The sequence below is a fragment of the Electrona antarctica genome (assembly GCF_951216825.1).
Source record: "Electrona antarctica genome assembly, chromosome: 22".
NCBI classification, from domain to species: Eukaryota; Metazoa; Chordata; class Actinopteri; order Myctophiformes; family Myctophidae; genus Electrona; species Electrona antarctica.
The window spans coordinates 30999651-31018821 of record NC_136805.1 but is presented as its reverse complement, the minus strand read 5'-3'; the positions used below and the strand labels follow the sequence as shown (position 1 = coordinate 31018821).

General features: G+C 43.5%; 1 protein-coding gene across 1 annotated transcript in view; it reads right to left on the bottom strand.

The window, feature by feature from the left end:
* Positions 1–19171, bottom strand: part of nrg3b (neuregulin 3b) — a 291582-nt gene that overhangs the window by 21916 nt on the left and 250495 nt on the right. The window contains exon 4 of the mRNA XM_079492152.1: positions 3839–3865. Coding sequence (XP_079348278.1) covers positions 3839–3865 — 27 coding nt within the window. The remainder of the gene's footprint in view (positions 1–3838; positions 3866–19171) is intronic.

The window sequence follows — 19171 nt, the reverse complement described above, 5'->3', positions numbered from 1 at the left end:
TTTTACTTGAATATTTCCAATGTACAATACTTTTACTTCTACTCCACTACATCTCAGATCCAAATATTGCACTTTTACTCTACTACATTTATTTGAAAAGTTTAGTTACTTTGTAGATTTAGATTATTATTACAAAACCACTTCAGCGCTATATACATTTCGGCCATTTGAAAATATTGACATAACGAGACAAAATAAGTACTTTCTACTTTTGGTACTTTAAGTACATGTTGATGGCAATACTTTTGTACTTTTATACTCAACTACATTTAGAATGCCAGACTTTTACTTCCTACCTTGCTGTATTGATACTTTAGTACCTTTTCTACCACTGTTAGTTTCTGCCACATGTGTATTGCAGCTCCATCACTGTGCTATAGCTATTAGTCCCTGCCTCATACAGCTCTGTTAGCAGCAGTACTGGTTATAATAGTGTTTGTCCTCAGTCCACCAGGCTATTCCGTTAGTATAGCTGCACTGAATTGCATCTTCATACTGTATGCTGGATGGAGCTGCTGATCATGTCGCACTGCAAGGTGAGTATACAGACACTGAAGACATATTTCAGCTGCTTGGCAGCTACTGTAGCCTGTATACACTATGTTCCCCACTAGCGCTGATACTCTGGAATGAACTTTATGATGAAACGGTCTCCATTTTACAGCTCTGTTTTTTTGTGTGGAAGTAGCTGGCGGCATCTTCTGAAATACTGCCACACTGGTCTGGGCAGCTAAAATTAAATTCAAGACACACTTTTCTCTGTTCAGCCTAAAGTTGTACTTCTTCGACATAATAAGCAATAGTCCACTCAAGCAATATTATGCAAATTCATGTGAGTAGGTCAAGGCCCGGGCTGGATCAAACGAGTGCATGGAATGATGTACAACAAATATATATATCCGTATATACTGTAGTCTTACTCAGGCTAATAGTGCTGTACGGGTCAATGTGAAACCATCAGCACCTCCGGGTTTTATCTGCAGGTCGAGAAGGTGCGGGTCAACTGAAGAGAGTGCATGAGATGCAGGTCGGGCATAGTTTACATTTACATTAAATCTACATTACATTAACATTTAACTTTAATTCATTTTATGAAGTTATCTCTGTCTATTCTGCACTCGCTGTGTCAGAGAGAGAGAGAGCGAGAGCTTCCATATGCAGAAGAGCGTACAGGCTACTGAATGTGTATTCACGCCTCTCTCCATGGTGCTGAATAAGCACATTGCCAGAGGCCAGATCAACAACATATAGCCCAGGGGTGGGCAACTATTTCAGGCATGAGATCTACTTATCCGTTTGAGTTGACACTGCATGGGAGCCAGCTGCAGGCTGGTAGCTGCTGGGTGCATGGGCTGGTGAATCACTACTTTGACCTGAAAGCGTTCGCGTGAGAAAACACAGACCGCACGCGTGTGAATGGACCGCATGCTGTCAGGAATGATGAATGGGGGAGGAGCAGAGCTTCGTGGGCATTCCCCACCGTGGCCGGGGTGCCTCTTGTCGTTATGGAAACAAGTTTGAACAGGGGGACAGTTCAGTTCGGGTGACAGTGCAAAATGTCCTGACCTCGTCTGTGGCCTTTTAGTGGCAAAGACAGTGTGTCTCACTATCTCCTCCCGTGCAACACAACAGAAGGTCGCAGTAACCTTCTTTAACGTCACCGCTCCAGCTGCGTTTGTGAAAACGAGACTAGTGTGTTGCCACTTGACATTTCACTTTACCATCACATTTATTCCTCTCGGTCGTTCACCGCCGGCGTTGATTTGAGCATTTCTTCGTAGGAGACGAGAGCATGGCTGCACATCTGACGATACACGAAAGAAAAAACACGCCTCCCGGCGTTGTGGAAACAAGCTTTAAACGAGGACATGTTCCATTTTGGTTAAAGTCCATAATGCCGTCCTGCTGTGTGTCCTTTCAGTGGCAAAACCATGACTAAGTCTCAAGCAACACACAAGGTTACAGTGACCGTCGCACCTTCACTGTACCAACCGTCTTTGTGAAAAAAGAGCAGTGTTGATTTTGACATACAATGTTATTTAGTTTGAGTCATATTTTACTCATCTGAATGGTTTAGTTTTAGTCTAGTTTTAGCCATAAGATTTTAGTCTGCTAAATCCACAGTTGATTTTGTTGACAACAATGTATTTTGGCGAGCCTTGATGGCATCCTGATTTTACACTTTACAATTTGCCTCTTGCTAAACAGATTGTGAATGTTGGATGTCGCCCGTTTGCTCCGCCTGAACGTGTACAACAACAATGTACACGTTCGGATATGAATTAGGGAGCCTGTAGCTCAGGAGCTCTATAAGAGTGGCCATCTGGCAGGAATCGGAAGGTTAGCGGTTTGTTCCCTGGCTCCTCCTGGCTGTATGTCGATAAGTGTCCTTGAGCAAGACACTGAACCCCTAAGTGAACCACTGAACCCAATGAGCAGGTTGGTGCCTTGCATGGTTTACATTTTCCATTCTTAATTGTATTTGTTTATGGTGCATCATCACCACAAGGGGTCTCTCTGTATGTCGCAACAAAAAATAAGAAAGAAAGAAAACAAAACAATCAAGAAATAGTCCTACACAAACAGGAGAAAAAACGAAAAGACAAAAACTCAAGCATAAAAACTGGCAACTAGTTCACACTGAACACAGTTTGTGTTCACAGTGTGAACTAGATGCCTTGAACACTTGGCCCTAAAATATAAGTACCACGCATGAACTCACTAAGTTCACTCTGCTTCTCTTCCTCCCTCTTCCTTATTTTGAAAATAAGGAGGAGGGAGGAAGAGGAGCAGAGTGAACTAAGTTCACTTTGCTCCTCTTCCTCCCTCCTCCTTATTTTCATTAGAGTGTGAGACGAGGCTGATATAGCAAGATGTGTTGATGTTGATGGTGAGTGTGTGCGTGCGTGCGTGCGTGCGTGCATGCATGTGTGTGGTACTTATATTTGAGGGCCAAGTGTTCCTACAAGTATAGCAGAATTTGTGAAATAGACATTGTGAGGACACGTTTCCTTGTCCTCAAATGAACAGTGGAAAAACAAACAAACAAAACACTGCTCATCTGCAAGAGCATGGGTCTAGTTCTTGGCTGGAGCCAAAGGAAAACCACATGAACAATGCAAGGCAGCCTCCGCACTCTCAAAGCTGTGCCAAAATCCTATGAGCTTTCGGTCATAGACCTTCTTCAGACATCTTATGGGATTTTTGCACAGCTTTGAGTGTGCGGAGGCTGCCTTGCATTGTTCACTTGTCCTCACAAGAGAAGTGGTTGTCTTACTGTGTGGTTTGAAGAAAAAAAAATTGTAAAGTTAGAAAGAAAGAAAAAAAAGATTCTTGTTAGGATGAGGATTAGGCCTACACATTCGTAGTTTATAGATTTAGGGGCTTGGGGTTGGAGTTATTCGGTGTTGTGCGCCGAAAACACAAGTCGATCTACAAGCTCTTGTAGAGCTATATCCGGTAAATAATGGATTGTAATAATGGCATTCATAACAGCACTGTCCTAAAACGGTGATGTCCTCACCAGTAAAATATATGCAGAGGTGTTTTTTGGCTTCCCTATCATCCTTACATCACTCTCTCTGACAACACCATGGCTCCATGCAGATAGAATCCACCCCAGTGTTTCCATGGAAACTGGCCCATATTCATTTGCCAAGGTGCTTGTGTGTGTGTGTGTGTGTGTGTGTGTGTGTGTGTGTGTGTGTGTGTGTGTGTGTGTGTGTGTGTGTGTGTGTGTGTGTTTGTGTGTGTGTGTGTGTGTGTGTGTTTGTTTCCTGGGGAGGTACAGCGAGATATGATGATATTATGTCATGTGTTCAATGGAACAATTCCTCACCCATGAACTCAATCCCAAGTTCATCCGCTGCTTCCATCCAAGGTCAGGCAGCCAGAGAGAGAGAGAGAGAGAGAGAGAGAGAGAGAGAGAGAGAGAGAGAGGGAGGGAAGAGGGAAGAGAAAACAATTCAATTATTACAGCTTGGGGCATTTCTAACATCCTTTGTACTCACTCACTAGAGCTTGTTGTTTGTTTGACTACTTCCTCTGACATCTTCCTGCCTTTTCTTTATCAAACAATGTGCTGACTCATCCTCCTCACACACTTCTGTTTCTCAAGGTCTATACACACCAACAACCTGCACTGACTGAACGGCGACTAGCAGAGAGACAAAGCTCACAGCGCGTCACACTGCGACGTGGCGTGAGCTTGTCAATTGGCAATTTTCAGTGAAAGCTTCCCCACAATAACAGAAAATACTGAAGTGGTTTGGTGAGTGTGGTTTTAAATGGGGCAAAAGTGGGTGGCATCTTTGAATCTTCGGATTCACATGTTGATTAATAAAGTAACAAACGGAGCCGTATCTGCATATAGAGGGTATGCGCGTGACATCATCATCAAACCCGGAGGTTATGCAGGAACGCCTACTGAGTGGCAAAAAAACTACTTTCTGGCCTCGACAACCCATACATCCAAACAGAAAAGTCCTATCTGATTGTATTAAACAACGTTAAACAATGTTAAACTCACTTTGCATGTTGATTTGCCACTCGATGTGCCATTCACTTTAAGCATGCGCATACCCTCTATAAATGAACAGTAGGGTTTGGAGGGTTTATTTTCTTTTTTTTAATAATATTTATTTTATTTGGAAAAAGCAGTACAATAACAGCATTTCTATGTATACATAGGACACAAGTGCAGTTCCCAGGAATTTTTTTTCACCCCTCTTCCCTCCCTCCCCCCTCCAAGTGACTCCATCTCCAGTGTCTCTGTAACATCCTTGCTTTCTTCAGGACTACATATGGCATCAAGTCAACACTTAACAGGGGCAAAGGGCAATATCGCTTCAGAGTGTACATTTCGGAAGGAGAAAAAGAAGAAAGAGTGGGCAGAGGAGGGTTTATTTTCATACCTTTTTGGACCTATACTATACCTCTTGGCACATGATGAATTATTGCATCATAGGTCAGTCCTGTGCAATGTATCCAACATTACATCAATCAGCCTTAACCGTTTCCCCAGAACATTCTGGTACAATAACAGGATATTGCTGTACTTTACTAGAGTTCAATGAACCTTGAATTTAATACCGCGACCATAACTGTTTGGAGGCTGAGAAACATGTATCTCTGTGAAATAACTGAAAGATGGGCTGAGCAATACCACTATAATAGTTGTATTCTTTAGTTTTATTTGTATTTGTTTAGGAGTACATGACAGATACATGAAATACATGATTCAAATAGTGTAGATGAATCCACGGAGGAGTACCCTACCCCTTAGATAATATACGGTAGATCAGTGCATAACTTTTTCATGTCAAGGACTCCCAAAATGACACTCATTAGCCTGTGAAAGGACAGAATTTTCAACCATTTTCATTTCAAGGGCCCCCGGTTGGACCTGAATTACCTATTTAATGGCTTTTCTATCTCCGGGATAGAAATATATTGTAGAATCAAAGTTAATTTTACTCTGAGAGCGTACAAATGGAACCCTCTGAGTTACAGACCCATAAGGGTCCTTTTTGGTTCCTAATTATCATTTAGCTGGGGACCCCCTGGAACTCTCTCAAGGACCACTAATATAGATAGATAATATCATTGATATTCCATCTTTGTTTCCTCATGCTGTGTGGACTCGGTTTAATCATTTTTGCACTTGCTTCGTGGCTTTCAGGAAGCAGACACAAGGCATTCTTCATAGTTTGTGTTTTGATATATTCAGAAATCATAGTGTTATCCTACAATTCATAGAGTCGGCGAGTTCTTTGGCAGGGGAGGGAATTAGATCTATAGGAAATAAAAGTGAAAGATGGAGTGTGGTGGAAGGGTTATGTGATTGAAGTTGCCTGATAGGCCTACAAGTCTGATGCATTGATTGTTCTCAGCCATTTCAAAAAATGCACTTCTATTCCCACTTACGTTTAATTTCAATATTGACATAGTTTTGGTGATGACATTCACACAGGCACAAGCACACACACGCACACGCACGCACGCACGCACGCACGCACGCACGCACGCACGCACGCACGCACGTGCGCGCGCACGCCCACTGCCGAAAATATTGACGGTGCAACCGGTGCAATGCACCGAGGCCCAGCGCCCCCAAGTGGCCCATGAAGGGGGAAGAAGAAGAGGGAAAAAAAGAGTCAGGACGACGGTGAAAGCCTGGTTTCAGGGGCTATCGGTCGCAGGAAGAGTAACACCAAGGATTCGTCAGTGATGTCACTGACTGACTGGTTTATAAACAGCTTCAAGTCCATACTACTTCCGTGTTGCATAACAGTGACATCACTGTCCACTCCTTCTTGGTGTCCTTATCACCTTGTTTCAACGTGTGTGTTTGTGTTCATGCGCTGCCTGTCAGCAGCACAACAAGCTCAGCTGTAGCCTATTCTGTCACGTTCCGTCGCGCTAATGAAACACTAGATGGGATTATTATGTCATGTCAGCACTATCAGAAGATGTAACCCAGGTAAAGTAATCTGTCACTCTGCAAGTTTAACTAAAGTTTTTTTCCATCTGTCCAAAGTCATTTCTGATAGCCTGCAGGCTGCAGCCCTGCAGTCCTACAGATACACAGATACAGATTGATTGAAAGTGAAACATGCAAATTGATTGAATATTTTACTATCAGATCGCTTAGGTACAGTTCAAAGACGCATTTGGTATAATGAAGCGCGATGCATCATATCACATCGCATCACATCGCCACAATATTTTAGGGCCTAAACAAAATATTTGCACTGGGGCCCATTGCCAGGTCCTTTCGCCCCTGCACACACACACTCGCGCACGCACGCACACACACACACACACACACACACACACACACACACACACGCGCGCGCGCGCACACGCACACGCACACGCACACGCACACACATTCAGTTAAGTCCTTCCCTCAACCCCAGCGCTGGGGAAATGAATGAAGAGAAGCACTCATGTTCTTTTCATCGTGACAGCAGACATTTTTCCACACACCACTGTAATGTAATCAGATTCCAATTAAAATGAAACCCTCACACTTTAATTGCTTTTCTGACATACAGTAGTAGGTGGTCTGGGTATTAAATAGAATGCTGCTGCAAGTCCTTGACAAATTATTTGGTGGACACACACAGTCTCACACACACACACACACACACACACAGACACAGACACAGACACAGACACAGACACAGACACACACACACACACACACACACACACACACACACACACACACACACAGAGAGAGAGAGAGAGAATTGGCTATGGGCACAAAAAAGCCCATCTGTTAGAGAATGTGATTGGACTACAGAATGAGGAAATGTAACTGTAGTTTTATAACTTTGGCGAAAACGTGGAGCATACAGTACGTCAACCTAATGAGGAGAAATCCCACACAAGTGATAAATGAATGCCCTAAATATTATACACAGATCTAATTAAGTTCAGGACTACAGTATGTGTGGGCAAAGACCTGGCATGGACGAGTATTAAGATTATATATATATATATATATATATATAATTATATATATAATTATATTATTATTATAATTATTATATATATTATTATATAATTATATACCCATTAAAAGTTTGACGCCACATCACGCAGAACCCGCCTTTTAATCAAATATCCTACGCTGCCTGGATTGTTTTATTACCTTTGGAGCATACGCTGAAGTATTTCGGCGTTTGTTCCGTGAAAATCGGGTAAGAAATTGCGGCGCAACACTGGATCAAACAATTCCCGGCAGTAGAACTGTTAAGACCTGAGGCCGATTCTACGAATGCCTTCTAAATCAGTAGTTTCCAAGACGTTTCAAATGTTCATAAATAGAAGACATACTGTACAAGCTTGTATATCTGCTATTTTTGAATAGCCAATGCTAAAATCTAAGATGACACAGATATTAATGGGTTAAAGGGGCATCTCACTTATTTTCAACCTATCGGCACATCATTTAGCTCATTATAAGATGTCTACTCACTCTGTGTCTCAGAGGAGGCCTGGTAGGGCATTCATTATAACGACTTGTGATTTTTGCAAGTCGACTTGCTGTCAGTAAAAGTTGAAGTCGAGTCGACTCCTCCTTTGATAACATCATCACATTGACTGTGTGTGTAGGGGGGGGGGGGGGGGGGAATCGTTTGCGGATAAAGTCTGTTCTGACTTCTGACACAGTTTAGTTGCGCCATGCAGTCAATCAGAGCATGCAGCTGAGCAGCCGACATCAAAGGCGGGGAACAGCTGCTTGTTAATTAATGGCTGAGACTGGACTCCTGGTTCCATTGTAAAAAAAGAAAAGAAAAGAAACACTGAAAAAGGAAAGAATGACTTCTGTCCGTGACCGTGACAATAACCAATCCTACAGTTTGAAAGAATTATGTACACACGTGCACAGAAAAACACACACACACACACACACACACACACACACACACACACACACACACACACACACACACACACACACACACACACACACACACACACACACACACACACACACACACACACACACACACACAAAAGTCTACTTGTGTTAATGAAGTTGATTGGTTGACTAGTCGACTTTTTGGTTATAGCCCTGCACTGAGGTAACACTAAACGCTTCATCCAGGCTCAGGAGCAACAATGCTGCAGGTATACTCGTAGTCTGGATAAGCTCTCACTCCTGAAGGTGACTCACTGAGTCACTGCCCATGGCTGGAGGGGAGGGGAGGGGAGGGGAGGGGAGGGGAGGGGAGGGGAGGCAGGGGAGCTGGACGGCCATAACCATGACCGACTGACTGTAATATTCTCACAGAATATCCTAGTTATTCATCTCGTGGTGATATTGGAACCATGGCATGGACACAAGTCTACTACCACCTAGTGGATATTGTGGGACAGACATGCACGCACACACGCATGTGCTCGCACACACACGCACGCACACACACACACACACACACACACACACACACACACACACTTCTGACAGTCCGTCTATGTCGAAGATGACGCAGCTTCCTTGTGCCGTGAGTTTGGCAGTGGTCATCTTCGCTGACGACAATGCCGCCACTGTAGATGATTATGAAGTCCTATTCTGGAACCACATATCCTGCCACAGTTAGGACATGCGAGGCCTGCATCTGGAGGCTGAGGTGGTACTGGATCGGCATGGAGGTGTCTTTGCTGGCGCCGCGCCATCCGTTGTTGGGTACGTTTCTCCTCGAGGTGTGTGACCCCATCGTGGCACAAAGAGGCTTTAACTTTATCAACAAACTACACTACAAAAAACAGGTCAAACAATGGCCAAATTGTAATATAAGAAAGGCAAGAATTGTGAAAGTAGCCGAAGAACAAGCTCACAACGTCTCGCACTGCGAGGCGTTGTGAGCTTGGTTGATGAGTTAATTCGTTAAAATCCAATGGTTCACTGCCATTGACAAGTTGAGCAAAGGTGATGTAATTTCACTGTCACATCCAGCAAATATGATGTAATTTCACTGTCACATCCAGCAAAGGTGATGTCATTTCACTGTCACATCCAGCAAAGGTGATGTCATTTCACTGTCACATCCAGCAAAGGTGATGTCATTTCACTGTCACATCCAGCAAAGATGATGTCATTTCACTGTCACATTCAGGAAAGGTGATGTCATTTCACTGTCACATCCAGCAAAGATGATGTCATTTCACTGTCACATCCAGCAAAGGTGATGTCATTTCACTGTCACATTCAGCAAAGATGATGTAATTTCACTGTCACATCCAGCAATGGTGATGTCATTTCACTGTCACATCCAGCAAAGGTGATGTCATTTCACTGTCACATTCAGCAAAGGTGATGTCATTTCACTGTCACATTCAGCAAAGGTGATGTCATTTCACTGTCACATTCAGCAAAGGTGATGTCATTTCACTGTCACATCCAGCAAAGGTGATGTCATTTCACTGTCACATTCAGCAAAGGTGATGTCATTTCACTGTCACATTCAGCAAAGGTGATGACATTTCACTGTCACATTCAGCAAAGGTGATGTAATTTCACTGTCACATTCAGCAAAGGTGATGTCATTTCACTGTCACATTCAGCAAAGATGATGTCATTTCACTGTCACATTCAGGAAAGGTGATGTCATTTCACTGTCACATTCAGCAAAGGTGATGTCATTTCACTGTCACATTCAGCAAAGGTGATGTCATTGCACTGTCACATTCAGCAAAGATGATGTCATTTCACTGTCACATTCAGCAAAGATGATGTCATTTAACTGTCACATTCAGGAAAGGCGATGTCATTTCACTGTCACATTCAGCAAAGATGATGTCATTCAACTGTCACATCCAGGAAAGGTGATGTCATTTCACCGTCCTCAGGCGTCAGCTTGTGGGCGCTCGTTCAACCAATCAGAATGTGAGCAGAATCCTCATCCTTCACACACTGGCGTCTCAAAGCACCTCTTGGACAATCATCGCTCACGGTGTGAAAATGATTCTCCAAGGTCTGCAGACACACTCAATCCGCCCCCACATGATGGCGGACATTTTAACACCATCTTGTTGGAAGGCCTTGAGGACGCCTCGAGACTAGCAGCGCATCACAACAGTCCTTTCCAGCACGATTAAGAGGTGTGCGCGTGCGCGTGCGCATGTGTGTGTGTGTGTGTGTGTGTGTGTGTGTGTGTGTGTGTGTGTGTGTGTACTTCTCGTGGTGTGAAAAGTCTGCTGTCACGAGGAAAAGAACATGAGTGCATCTCCTCATCCATTTCCTCAGCTCTGGGATTGAGGGAAGGACTTAACTGTGCTTCGGCATGTGCGTGCGTGCGTGCGTGCGTGCGTGCGTGCGTGCGTGCGTGCGTGCGTGCGCAAAGTCCTTTGTGGCTACTTACTGTACATGAGCGCTAATACCAAGGGAGATAAAAAGCTGAAATTAGAAACCTGCTTTCATCCTCACTGTTGGTAAATCAGCTGAGGAAAAGAGAACAGCTGATTTAACCCACAGCGTCAACACCAAGCCAGGGTTTGTTGAGGCGCTGCCTGCTCTTGTGGTCAAGTAACTACTACTGATACTATACTGACAATAATAATAATAATTATTATTATTATTATTCGTGACTCCTTGGTCCCTTAATAATAATAATAAACTGGTCTCTGTCTCGCTCTCTCCTCCCGTCTGTCTCGGTCTCGACTCAAACTGTTTTTGTCCACTTTAGGTGGACTCAACTACAAAAATAAAAAGTAAGTTGCATTTGGATGTCACTTGATGTACCTGGACATTACATTACTACTGTATGTATTCAATGAATTTACTAAATATATTCACACAGAGGTCATTTTGATTTCATGTCATATTTACGGTTTGGCAAGAAATGCCACCAACTTAATAGATGCCTGATGAAGGTCTGAGCGACCGAAATGTTGCACCAATAAAATTTGTAATTGAAGACAGTGTACAGGACTACCAACTTAATAGCAAGATGGCCACCGTGAATATGATGAATTCAGTATGTACAATATGTACTCAATAAAAATACAATAGGACCACAATGTTAGTGTCCCAGGACGTTTTTGTGTTATCCTTTTAGCCTGTCTGACTGTACCTCGTGCTGTTTGCACATCTGACTAATTGACTGATAAACACCACGCCATTCACCACGTGTTCACCCTGAAGAATTATTAGAAGTATTATCTGTCCGAATCTGTGTCTCTGTGTCCTCATTAACTATTTCTTTCCCAGGTACGTATACAGTATATACAGACGTCGACGCTAGGTGGCGTCATATCCCAGGCCGTCATATCCCAGGCCTACGGAAGCTTTTAACATTGGTCCAGTTCCTATGGCAACGTCCCACCGTTCCAACTATGGGATTGCAAATATAATCACAGTGCAAAGCAGTTGAAAGGAGGATTTTCAAACCTCCATAAGTCGGACTCCAGGATCGCTGTCCTTGGTGGATCTTCTGCCATCCACATTTCGGATTTAATTTGTGCCTTTGTACCGCGACGCTGCCGCCATGTAAAAGCTTCTGACGAAAGGTACTGTAAACAGTGTGTGCTTGTTCCAATGTGTAGCGAGTGTGTGGGGGGGGGGGGGTGGACAAACTCCGTCTTTTAAAGTGAACGTGTATGGTGGCACTGGGAACTGGGGTTTATGCTAACAGCTAGCTGCAATTATAGAGTTAAAACATATGCATTGGCAGCTATGAGTGTGCGGCTATACATTTTTTTCATTCAGTTGGCTGGCACCTCACAAGGACGTGTGCTGTGCATCATTTTGCTTATAGACAACACGCCATATAGGTATTTGACAGTGGTGGAAAAAGTAATCACACTTTTTACTTAAGTAAATGTATTAATACTTCAATGTAGGAATACTCTGTTACAAGTACAAACCTGGAATTCAAAATGTACTTGAGTACAAAAGTATTGGCTTCAAAATGTACTTAAAGTACCAAAGCAGAATGTCTCATTTCAAATTTTCAAATGTATAATAATCTTTTGAAAATAGCAGATCTTGTAGATTGGCTATTTTCAAATGGCCGAGATGTACATAGGGCTGAAGTGGTTAATGTATGTTATGTAATAATAATAAAAATCTACAAAGTAACTAAAGTTTTCAAATAAATGTAGTGGAGTATAATTATTTGGATCCGAGATGTTGTGGTGTAGAAGTAAAAGTATTGTAAATTGGAAACACTCAAGTCAGGTACAAATACCTCAAATACCTCAAAAAAGTATGGTACTTAAGTAGATGTTACTTTCCACCACTGGTTATGGGGGACCTTTAAATGAAAAGGTTCGAGGACCATGATGTACATCTTATCTACCATCGTTCATCAACCCCCAACCCCCCCGCCTCCCTCTCTCTCTCTCTCTCTCTCTCTCTCTGCCCTCTACAGAACAGTCCAGCAGGGAATTCTTGACAGGGTAGTGCTTGAATTCTCTTTCTGGCTGAGTGTTTTATGAGATATGCCTTACACCCACACACGCACGCACGCACGCACTCACGCACGCACGCACGCACGCACGCACGCACGCACGCACGCACGCACGCACGCACGCACGCACGCACTAAAGGGGTGGGGTCACGTTTTAGTCATATTGGCTGCTTGTTCAGGCGTTACTGAAGTGAAGGAAGAGGGGATATTAGATATAGTGAATGCTAACTTATTTGTTAACTTATCTCCATGTAATTGGTCTTCACTAATGCTCATTAGAATACGGTAGGCTACCATTTTTGTCTACTCACTCTGTGTCTCAGGGGAGGGCTGTGGACAGTTCAGAAACCTGCCTACCAGTGACATCGACTGTGAATCAAAGCTAAGAGAAACTGCAGGCTTTATATTCCTGGAAAGAGTTTTAAAAAAAGTGATGAAAACAATCTAACATAGCCTATTTGCAATCTTATAGATTGCAGACTTTGGGATTTTTCGGGACCGGCACTGGGACTGTAATCTTTTCATGGACAGTGAGGTCTCCAAATGTATACGGCAGCTACTTCCTTTGGAGTTAAATGCAACCTGAGTGAAAAATAAAAGTCTGACGCTTCAAAGCGCAGGTGAACTTCAAGCTGTGGGTTTGGGCCCCCGGGAGATCGGAGATAATATAACCATCTCAGCAAACACCAGCCTTCATCCATTAAGGTTTATGTATTCATTCATCAATGTTAACCCATTCAGGCCTGACGTCGAAATAAAAAAAACGTTCGCTCTGAAAGAATATATATTCAAAGATTTGTGCCGCATTTTTACGATTTTTCAAAAATAGCAGACCTACAAGTTCATAGCGCGCCACTCGGTGGCGCGCTATGAACTTGTAGGTCTGCTATTTTTCAATAGCTAAAGTATAATGCTTAGTTAAAACACCAAAAGGGGTTCCCGCCCCAAAATGGGTTAAAAGCTATAATATGACACAGATGCGTCCTCAGGTCTAAATGGGTTAAGAGTATGACTGCCTTGCCACTTGTTAGGCTATCTCTCATGTCACGGCAGCCCGTGACTCATGGGGAATACATGATTGCTTTATTTTAGTGTAACTCGAACGCACACTGCTCGGTAATGCATTGGCACCTGTTCTTGTATAAAGCCATGCTTGGAGATTGTCCTAAATACATTTCATCAGTTCTGAAATGGGACTCTGAACCACACCAGATCAAGGCATTTCCAAAAATTCAAGGTACCAAAAGTTAACTCTGAACTTGGTATCTGCTTTTAGCTTCTGTGGCCCTATTCCCTAATACATGGAATGACCTGCAAACTACATTAAAATTGACCACATTGGTACCCCTGAGTCATTTTAAAACCTTGGTGAGCATACAGATCCCCACAATATGTAACTGTGTTTTTTCTTAGCTCCTATTTGTAAAATGTAATTCACATTTTGTTTTCCTTTTCCTGATCTTCTGATGTATTGTGATGTTTTTTCATATGATATAACTTGAATGAATGGGTTAAAATATGTACAAACGTGTTCGATTCATGACGATGTGATTGGTGTCATTCATTCGTGTGTGTGTGTGTGTGTGTGCGTGCGTGCGTGCGTGCGTGCGTGCGTGCGTGCGTGCGTGCGTGCGTGCGTGCGTGCGTGCGTGCGTGCGTGCGTGTGTGCGTGCCCTTTTGACTTGACAAAAATGGTACCATATTACAATGAGCATTAGCGAGGACCAAATTTTACGTAATTTAAGTACAAACGATGTAACAGCCACACTGACTTGAAGAACACGCCTCTGTGCGTGATCCTTTATGTACACACAGTGACATAGGTACTATAAAACATACAAATCTATGTTCATGTTAAATGTGGAAAAAGTGTATCACTCAACATGTGGAGGTAAACAAATTCTGTGGGGGCTGGGGGGGGGGGGGGGGGGGGGGGGGGGGGTTAGGGGGATTGTCAACGTGTGACAGCTTTCTCCATTATGGTCATGCTGCTTCAGGGACAGCATGCCTCACCAAGTAGTCGACATGCGTCAGCACTTTGTTCAATCAGCAGAGAGAGTGGGCTTTCAGAGAGCATGCAAGGCCTTGAAGAGACACGAGCTAATGCAGCAGCTTGTTTCAGGCAGAGACTGAAATGACTGGGTGTGAAATGTATGAGACATAAGATATCTGTGAATCATGCAAAGCTACTCTGGTGCAGTCCCAGAATAAAAAAAATACGGTACTGGAAAAAACAGCATAATATAGGCCCCCTTTTCAATGTGACTCCCAAAAAGAAGAATCCGAGGTATTAGCGTTCTAAAAACTGCGTCGCCATAGACAGCATAACCCAGCGGATTTTCCATTTCCATTTCCGTTTTTTTCTTTTTTTTTTGCACCGGAACTGGAGTGTTGAGTGCATATAGGCATATATAAAAAAGCCGTCATCGGCGGGGAGGTACATACGAAAATAGGCGTCGTAAGGCGCAATTGGCGACACATTTACTGCCACGACTGTTTCAGTCCATTCATGTGCCAAGGATATTTTAAAGTGTGCCTTAAGGGGCAAAAATTACCCTGGGCCTTAACCAGAAGGTTATTTTTTCTCATTTTAATATATAAGTCAATACAACATTTTGGCACCTCCAAAATGCTCCATACTGTACGTTAGAGGGCAAGACGGGTCCACCCGAGAACCGAGCCGGTTCGGGTGCAAAATATTGACATGCCGTCGGGGAACGGGTCGGTTCCATTTCAAAGCTGCGGGCCTCGTTCCGGGCATCTGAAATGCAGAATACCCGAAATGCCCGTGCAGGACCCGAGCTTTATTATATATTAAACCTTTCAACTTTAAAAATAGGTTTTGAAAATAGACATATTATGGTTATGCGTGCGTTCAACTGCGTTGTAATGATTATGTTCTAAAATACACGCCTCGAGGATTTGGAAATGGAACGTATCCACTGGTGGTGGGTGTGTCACAGGGCGCGTTCGGAAATACCGCACCGGAGCACACTCGCCTATTAGTTTGCATTGCACAGTGCGCTATTTCCGAACGTGCCAACAGTGTGTGCGCGCAGTCACAGTAACAACACGAACACTAACACGAACATCATCATGGCGGCCCCCTTCTTGAGCGAGGTGAAACCGGTGAAACGCAAACTACAAGCAAACGATTACAGCACGCAATCTCCTAAAGGGAAGTCAGATGTCTGGGACAGTTTTGTTGTCATTGTCACGGTGAAAATAAGCATACATAAGTATAATAAGACGAAAGCCTGTGAAAATGTAGTTCTGTTCTGAATCTGCATTGTGCTGTGCAAACTGTACTTAACCATGCGACGCATTGCGAGCTTGTAGATCGGCTATTTTCAGCGTTCCTTTGTAGAGGCGGGGGTGATGCTATTGCTGACGTTCAGTGTTCACTTCAGTCTCATAATCACAGTCATGGTGAAAATAAGCATAATATAGGATTGGACACACCACAGGTGTAACAGGTCTTTCGGACCGGGTAGGTTTATTTCGGATCGGATCCTGTTTTTATCGGCTCCGTTTCGGACCGGATCCAAAACTTTCGGGTCCGGGTCCGGGCCGGGTGCGGCCAATTAGAATGTTTTCGGATCCGGATCGGTTCTGTTCTGATATCACCGGGTCCATTTCGGACCGGGTCCAATTTTATGGACCCGTGCTGCCCTCTACTGTACGTTCACTCCATTAAAATTGTAAAATATTTTGTAGTTTTTTTTTAATATATTTAACTTTAAGCATGCAGCCCATGCACAAACTATGGAGATGTTGAGCCTGTTTGCAGTCATGCTACTTCAAAATGCTCAAACTTACAGACTCCATTTAAACTTAAAAACATTGAGCCAACTTATTTTCACAACGGGATTTACTTTGCAGCTGCGGGCAGTCATCCCAGGACAAATGAAACCACTCATCAAAACTATGGGCTTTTAAAGTTGTTGCAGGTATATGGACTGAATCTGAATAGTACTGCATGGGAAATATGACTTTGCTAAGCCTCTTTAACCCATTCAGGCCTGACGTCGAAATTAAAAAAAAACGTTTTCTAAATCATGACAATTTTCGGAAAGATTTGAGGCACATTTTAACGATTTTTCAAAAATAGCAGACCTACAAGTTCATAGCGCGCCACTCGGTGGCGCGCTATGAGCTTGTAGATCTGCTATTTTTCAATAGCTAAATTATAACATAATGTTTAAAACACCAAAAGGGGTTCCCGCCCAAAACGGGTTAATGGTTAATGTGGTTAAACGCTAACGTGACATGGATGCGTTCCAGGTCTCAATGGATTAAGAGGCATATCGTTCTTCTAATATTTGATGATTTCATTTTACAGAGACTGTGAATCTCATTTCATTTTACACAGTTCATAAACACAGTAGTATAACTAGTTTGTGTGGTAATTAACGTTTTAAAGGGGAACTTCACTTGGATCATGTGGGGTACTAAATGTAACCTTTGGAAAATGTCATCACCGCGCTAGCCCCCCACCACCCCTCGCCCTCCTCTTGCACTATCATGTCTATCATGATCAATTGTTGCACCTTCTTAAACTAAATTGTGTTGTATATATGATACATAACCTACTGTGAAGCTGTTCACAAAACGTTTACCTAACTTTGCTACTACAGGGAAAACATGCACATGTACATGTGTTACTATTATTTTTACACTTTGATTGCTCTTTCTTGCACTCTTTATTCTTGTTTGCTGTGCTTGCTGTGGTTTTGTTGTTTTGAATGTTATGCTATCTATGCTGCTGCATTGTCTGTAAGGAAGCCAAAACAAAAATAAGTTTTACTCTTATGTACCTGTACACAAGATGTAACAATAAAGTACAACCTTGAGTCATATTCTTATACATTATGTTTTTGTTGTGAAGTTGGTCTTCACATTTCTAAACAATAAAATTCGATACAACAACGTTAAAGGTTACTTTAGTAACCACGGTTGTATATATAAATTGAACGAAATACCTTTCGTTTATGGGTAGGTTTCCTTCAAAACCTAGCTGCAGAACATTATTTTATGTACTCCCAGGACAGAAAATTCTAGAATTTTCGCTGTCCTGGGCTCTAAGGGTGACGTAGGAAGCCACGCCTATCCCGTATAGATACCTGCGTGGCTACGTCAGCCCTCATTCGGAACTTTTCTTCTGCTTTAGAGAACAGAAGGGCGTTCCACGAAAGGTATTTCGTTCAATTTATATATACAACCGTGGTTACTAAAGTAACCTTTAACGTTGTATTATATAGAAATTTCACGAAATACCTTTCGTTTATGGGACTTTATGAACTCCCGTGACCTGAACTTCCAGTGGGTCCCAGGTAAACCTTTTGGGAGGGGCTCGGACCCTTTTGGGTCCAGAACCTAGTCCTTGTGGAGAGCAGGAGGCAGCGCTATGCTGCCCTGATGCTTTACTGAGCAGCGGCCCCCAAGACCGCGTGCGCTAGCGAAGGCGCTGCCACATCTAGGTTATAGTATGTGGCGAAAGTCGAGGGTGTAGACCAGCTTGCTGCTGTGCAGACTTCCTGAATGGAGACACCCTTGTAGAGTGCCCAGGAAGCTGCCACACCTCTTGTGGAGTGGGCCCTCAGGGCTTGAGGGGAATCCACGCCTTGGCTAGTGTAGGCCAGACGGATGGCTTCCACTATCCAGTTAGAGATAGTGACCTTCGTGACGGGCTTTCCTTTGGTCCTGGCACCCCAGGACACAAAGAGTTGGCTTCCTTGTCTGAAGGGAGCCAGTCTATCCGCGTATATGCGTAAAGCTCTGACTGGGCAGAGGCAATTAAGCCTGCTGTCTTCGTCAGAGGAGAACGGCGGGGGATGGAAAGCCTGTAGGTTCACTGGCACACACACTGAGAGAGCATTTTTGGGAATGAAGGCGGGGTTTGCCTTTAGGGTGACCTTGGTCGACCCCTCATCGAACCTCATGCAGTCTGGAGAGATCGAGAGCGCATGTAGGTCGCTGACCCTTTTTGCTGTCGTGAGTGCGATCAGGAGAGCCACCTTCAGGGTTAGGAGCTTGAGGCTCACGGTTTGTAGTGGTTCAAAGGGTGCTGTAGCCAGAGCCTTTAGAACCAGGGACAAATCCCACGAGGGAACGAGGGATCTGCATGTCCTATGTTCCCTGCGTACACCCTTCATGAATTGTTTTACCAGCGGGTGCTTCCACACCGTCTGGTTATCAAAGCCTGGGTGGCAGGCAGAGATTGCCGCCAAATGGACCTTGACTGA